Source organism: Buceros rhinoceros, unplaced genomic scaffold (genome assembly GCF_000710305.1).
Source record: "Buceros rhinoceros silvestris isolate BGI_N320 unplaced genomic scaffold, ASM71030v1 scaffold8662, whole genome shotgun sequence".
NCBI lineage: Eukaryota > Metazoa > Chordata > Aves > Bucerotiformes > Bucerotidae > Buceros > Buceros rhinoceros.
This window is the reverse complement of record NW_010397150.1, coordinates 102,385-108,808: the sequence shown is the minus strand read 5'-3', so window position 1 is coordinate 108,808 and position 6,424 is coordinate 102,385. Positions and strand designations below refer to the sequence as shown.

Sequence of the window (6,424 nt, the reverse complement as noted above, 5' to 3'; positions counted from 1 at the left end):
CGTGATTTTGAGATGGTAACCTGTGATGAAAAGCAACCCTTAACTGCAGGGGACAAACAAAAACTTGCTAGTCATTTTAATTAAAGTGATTGGAACAATTTTTTTTTTTTAAACATCCTGGAAGTGTATTGAATCAATAATAAAATAAAATTAAAAATAATAAAAAAAATGCTGTACTTAAATCAATTTTGGGAAATCCAAAGTGCAAGTCTGTTTTAAGTTCCTGATTCTACATCTCTCATATCTTGCACGATAAGCAGTTCTATATAACCTGTTTTCAAAGAGCAATAGTATGATGACAACCGTGTGACATAATTTTACTTAAGTGAACGTGTAGAACTTTGGGCTTACAGTCTGATCATTGAAATAATGGAGCATTAAAACTAAAAAAGGAGTACTCATGTTTTCTAAAAACATTAATATTTTGCAGCTTACATAATGCCAACCAATTGTGAGTCACAGTTACTACAAAATAGCAATGAATCAGAATTGGACACTGAAGATCTGAGAAGGAAACTCTGTCAAGCTAACAAAGAAAAACTAGACTTAACCATCAAGCACAATCAAGAAGTAAGGACTTTTTTGTTTGCTTTATTTTCGTCTTGGAATAAATGTAGTCTTGTTTCAGTAAAATAATCCTCTTGCATGGCTTATTAGAAGCACAGTCTTTAGCAGAAACAACAACGAAGGTGTCACTGTACAGACCTCTCATACCTGTTCTTAGGAACTCTTAGGCCCTCTGCTGTCATAGTTAATAAGCGAAGATGCACCAAGGAGAGAGCAAACTTTCTGCAGGGAGAGGAGTCACTACCAGTAGTTTGTTAGATAATATTGCAGGGTGACACAAATAAATAAAAGCCACAGCTTGAATCTAGCCTTGTAAAAAAGACCTTAGTTCTTAGATTTTTTTTTTTACAAGGTGTTAGAATATAATACTAATTCTGCAGAAGTCTTTGCAACTCATAAACCTAGTTTAGTATTTGTGTGTGTGTGCACCAAGCCCACCTGGGATATCTTTTAGTAGTCTTGTAGTGTCTCAGCTTACGTGGATTTGCAGTTTTCAATAACTATAATAATGTATAACGTACAAATGTGATGTGTTGGTTAATAACTTCATACTTGTTAATGAGAACTTCATTGTAGGGAAATAATTTACAAAGGTTTTCCCTGATGCTGTTGTAACAAACTAGTACTGAAATGAAGTAGTGGTAAGAAAATACTTAATTAGTATATTCTTAAGCTTGAATTTTGAACTAGTATACATCAGAAAAGGTGAGCACTGAGTACAGCAGTAGCTGTAATTGGCTTCAGATTTGTTTCTACTAGGAACACTGTACACTTGATAAGGACAATCTGGCAGCTGATAAACTTTTAAACTGAGCTGTTGCAGAAATATTCTTACCACTATAGGTAATGATTCCACTCTTAGCAGTTTTTTGCATTAAATCCAATCAATAAAAGAAGTTTGCTGTTCCATATCCATTCATTACTGGGTTGCGTACCCAAATAAAGAGGTTCCTGCTTCTCCCACAACGACTTGCTCTTGTGCTGCAGTTAATTTGTTATTTCCCATTGCCCCCTCAACTGTGATGTGATTCTATAAAATGGATCCCTGGCATTATCCGAATTTTAAAAAAAACCTAAACCAACCCGCTCTTACATTGAGAATTTGGAAGCTGGGAGTGCACAATGTTCTTCTGCAGCATTTTGCTTCACCACAAAGTCAGGCTGCATTTTAAGTAGATAAGCTACCTGAGAGACTGTTGAGTTTTTCCCCCCATCCATTTAATGGAAATGCTCAAGTTGCCTATGTGTGATCTCACTAAAGTCAAGAGGCTATTTTGCAGATGTTCTCAAGAAATTCATATTTTACTTTCCACCTTCTTGTATTGAAATAGCTTGAACTTGATTTTCTGGACCCAGTTTTTGACCAGACTATATTTCTTAATCAGGATAAAATCACTTTTTGAGGTATTTACCATTCTTAGTTTGTTGTCTGTTGAATTTAATAGCATTCTTTTTGACTACTGAACATTATTGGACTGAATTTTTTGTTCATATATATGCTTGTGAGTTACTTAGATATCTGATAGCCTAGCATCCTGTCCTGGTTTTGGCTAGGATAGGGTTAATTTTCACAAAAAGCTGGATGAAGGACACAAGTGGGTAGTTGAACTAAACCGTCCAAGGGGATATTTGATACCATACTGACATCATGCTCAGCATACAAGGTGGAGCTGGCTGGGTGAAGGGTGTGCTGCTCTGTGGGTGGGTGACCTGGGCTGGGTGGTGGGTTCCTGGTGGTGAGCAGTTGTGTTGTACATTAGTCGCTTTATATATTATTCATTAGTATTGTTGTTATTAGTGTTATTTCTTCTCTCTTTGTGTTGCTTTATTCAACTCTTCCTATCTCAAGCCATGGGGTTTTACCTTTTTCTCTTAAATTTTCTTCCCATCACACTGCGGGGGGGTCAGTTGCCAGCTGGGCCTAAACCATGACAGTCCTTTGTGGTGCTCAGTGTGAGGCCAGGAAGGGAGAGTGTAGCAGATCTGTCCAAAGCTTGTTAAAACAATTTTATTATACACACTTGTTATATAGGTAAATAGTCCATGGTCACCTCTTGGTTCATTTGTTCACCTGGTGGTGTTACATAAATCCTTATGTACACTGTGTATTCCCTATTGTGATATTTATCACCTCTGGGAGAGGGATCAGGAGTATCTTGTTGCTGTATTTGATATTGTTGACCTATAATACGATTATGCTGCTGGTTACAAAGATAATCTGGTATTTGTATGTGATGTTGTTTATTAGTAATCTCACCCCATCTATGGGGGAGACAGAGGAGGTTACTTTCTCCCTCTCTTTCACTTCCTGTTACTCCTTCAGGCTAATTACAATGGCTTTTGAGAATTTTGAATATCCTTGGAATGTCCAAGCCAGTATGCTTTTATTGTTACATCTCTTGATGTATCATCTCTTGAATACATCTCTTGAATGTAACCCAGGTCTTGTTTAGGGAGGCTTTCACAAATCTTTTTCAAGAATACCACCCAGAGATCTGCCCCATGGCTGGAGAGTTATGAGTGGTAGGGTGTGGGACAGTATGGGCAAATGCCTAGGACAGTGGTCACCTCCAGTGTTTTGGAATCTTGCTCCTAAAGAAGTGCAAGACCCCGACAAACTAGTACAATATTTGGAAAAAGTATGTTGTCAACCTGACAACTACAGAGAGACACAAATCACTGCCATGTGCTGGGGCCTGGTCATGCCACTTCAGCACTATTCAGCACTCTCAAGGGGAAGAGAAAGTCCCTGGATCTAAAACCAGACTGGCAGGTGCTGCAGCTGAACCAGAGAACCAGCCTGTGCTGATATCATTGACCCTTAAACAGGAAAAGAAATACACCAAAAAATCAGTCTGCTTAGTGAGGGATGAAGATGAACCAGGGCCACCGTGAGAACAGGAGCAAGAGGCAGAGCCAGCGTCTCAGTCCCTATCCCTGGGTGACCTGTGAAAAATGCAAAAGGATTTCAGGCATCGTCAAGGCAAGCACATTATTACCTGGCTTCTCCGATGCTGGAATAGTGGCGGCAGTAATTTGAAATTAGAAGGCAGAGAAGCCAAGCTGTCTAGGGAAGGGGGCATTGCCAATGTGATTGGAAAATGGACACAAGCCCTTAGCCTCTGGCAGTGACTTCTGTCAGGCATGAAGGAAAGGTACTGTTTCGAGGAACATGTTACATGTCACCCAAGCCAGTTGACCACCATGGAGAGAGACATTAGTACCTGAGGGAGTTAGCTGTGCTGGAGATGACTTATAACAATCTGAATAGTGAGCAGTTACCTACAGACCCAGATGAAACCTGATGCATGTTCTCCATGTGACAGAAGTTTCTATGAGGTGCACCACTGTTGTATGCCAGCTCATTGGCATTTAATGTCCTGGAAAGAAGGTGAGGGATGCAGAGTGGATGAATGAAGTACCTGACAAACTCTGGCAATATGAAGGAAGTCTCTCTTCCTTCTTGTGGGCCTGTGGGTGGAGGAACTGTACAGGGAGTTCCATCAATTCAAAGAGCACATGTCTTACTCCCCACCTGTATGGGACTGTATCTCAGGTGCTAGGAGAAGGTGCTCCTCTGCTCAAAGGAAAGAATATGGATGGCACCATGCATGTGGTTTTACCTATATGACCTTGGAGAGGACATAAGGAAGTGTGAAGAAAAACGCACTTCAGTCCTAGATGCGTAGGTACATGAGTTGTATGGGAAAACAATAACAAAAGGGGATTCTACCAGGAAAAATGCTGCCCCAGTTTCCAGTGGGAAATTCCCCAGATGGAGTAGGAGGGCTGATCTTACTACTGATCCTCTTGAAGATACTACTAAGTCATTTTCTCAGGAAGTGAGTGAATCTGATCAAGACTTAAGAGGGGCCCTGCCTCCTTCCAGGTGGAATAAAGGGACAGTTGGTTTTACTGGAGTGTGTGAGTCTGATGGCCTGGCACATCAGACCCACAGGAGTACAAGGCCCTAATAGGTGCCGGTGCACAGTGTACATTAATGCCATCAAGCTATAAAGGAGCAGAACGCATCTGTATTTCTGGGGTGATGGGGGATCCCAACAGCTCACTCTCTTGAAAGCTGAAGTGAGGGGAAACTGGGAATGAGTGTCGTAAACACCTTGTTGTAACTGGCCCGGACGCTTCATGTATCCTTGGAATTGACTACTTCAGGAGAGGGTATTTCAAGGACCCAAAAAGGTACCGGTGGGCTTTTGGTATAGATGCCCTGGAGACAGAGGAAATGGAACAGTTGTCCACCTTGCCCAGTCTCTTGGTGGTCCCTTCTGTGGTAGGGTTGCTGAGAGTTGAGAACAGCAGGTGCCAATTGCTACCACAAAGTTGCACCGGCAGCAGTATCTCACCAGCCGAGACTCCTTGATCCTATCCGTAAGCTGATCTGTCAGTTGGACAGTCAAGGGCTGATCAGCAAGACACCCTCACCCTTTATCAGTCCTATTTGTCCAGTGCAAAAATCTAATGGAGAATGGAGACAGACAGTAGACTCTAGCGGCCTGAATGAAATCCCACTGCTACTGAGTGCTGCTGTGCTGGACGTGACGGAAGTCCAGTATGAACTGGAGTCAGAGGTGGTGATTGGTATTGCCAGTGAGGAGTTCTTCATTCCTACAGCACCAAAGTGCAGGCCTCAGTTTGCTTTTACCTGGAGGGGCGTCCAGTACTCCTGGAATCAACTGCCTCAGGACCGGAAACAGCCCCACTGTCTGCTATGGACCGATCCAGACTGCCCTGGAACAGGGTGAAGCTCCTGAACATTTGCAGCATATTGATGACATCATCGTATGGGGCAACAGAGAAGCAGAAGTTTTTGAGAAAGGAAGGGAGATAGTTAAAATCCTCCTAAAGGCCAGTTTTGCCATAAAACAATGTAAAGTCAAGGGACCTGCACAGGAGATCCAGTTTCTAGGAGTAAAATGGCGAGACAGGCATTGTCAGATCCCAATGGATGTGATCCATAAGATAACAGCTATGTCTCCACCAACTAATAAAAGGGAAACAGAGACTTTCTTAGGTGTTGTGGGTTTCTGAATGATGCACATCCCAGACTGCTGTGTTTTTTGAAAAATGGAGGGGTATGTTTAAGGTACATGAAATTCATCTAGGAATAGGAACAGTTTGCATAAAAACAAAGTACATGAAGTCTGCATTAATATGCATTTGCAAGACTGTATTTCAAATTCAAATGGAATAAGAAGGTGGCTGTAAATGCAATTCAAAATATTAAAAAAAAATATTCTGTAAGTGTATTTCTGTAATGTTGCATTTTTTCAAAGAAGCATTGTTGCCAGTTTTCTGAAACAGATTTATTTTTTAGTTGTCAAAGTGTGAAAGCCAGATAATCAAATTACGGTCAGAAATTGAGAAAGGAGAGGCTGTTCGACAAAGTCTGGAGTATGAATTGGCAATTGCCAGGAAAGATGCTCGTCTGAAAGTGTTTGCTGCAGAAGAGGAGTTAAGTGATGCAAAAAGGAAGCTTCTGGAACTGCAAGGTAAGTTACAAAAGCCTAAATATGGTTAAGGCTAAATAAGGCTAAGTCAGTTCCAAGTCAGGAAGACAAATGAGCAGTAGTGACTTAATTATATTTTCTAGTTATTGCTGTTTTTCTTTGATGTCTTTTATGTTTTCCATCTCTTACCTGTCTGATTTTGTAAATTTGTAAGAGTTTATAAAACTCTTGCTGTCTCGTATGTGAGTTAAAACCAGCCTGCTAAACATACCACCCCTTTTTCCTCTTGTCCGTTACCTTCTGTTTTCTGTTTCACTGCTGTCCTAGTACAGAATTGCAATCATGGTGGCTGTCTCTACATCCTAGTTATCATTATGTTCAGCATGCCT

The 6,424-nt window shown here is 41.1% G+C and overlaps 1 protein-coding gene across 1 annotated transcript in view; it reads left to right on the top strand.

Moving 5' to 3' along the window:
• Positions 1–438: 438 nt before the first annotated feature.
• CCDC171 (coiled-coil domain containing 171) overlaps positions 439–6,424 on the top strand; it is a gene marked incomplete at its 3' end in the record, with an annotated part of 103,521 nt that continues 97,535 nt past the window's right edge. Inside the window, exons 1-2 of the mRNA XM_010146142.1 lie at positions 439–570; positions 5,903–6,077. Of these exons, the coding sequence (XP_010144444.1) occupies positions 439–570; positions 5,903–6,077 (307 nt within the window). The remainder of the gene's footprint in view (positions 571–5,902; positions 6,078–6,424) is intronic.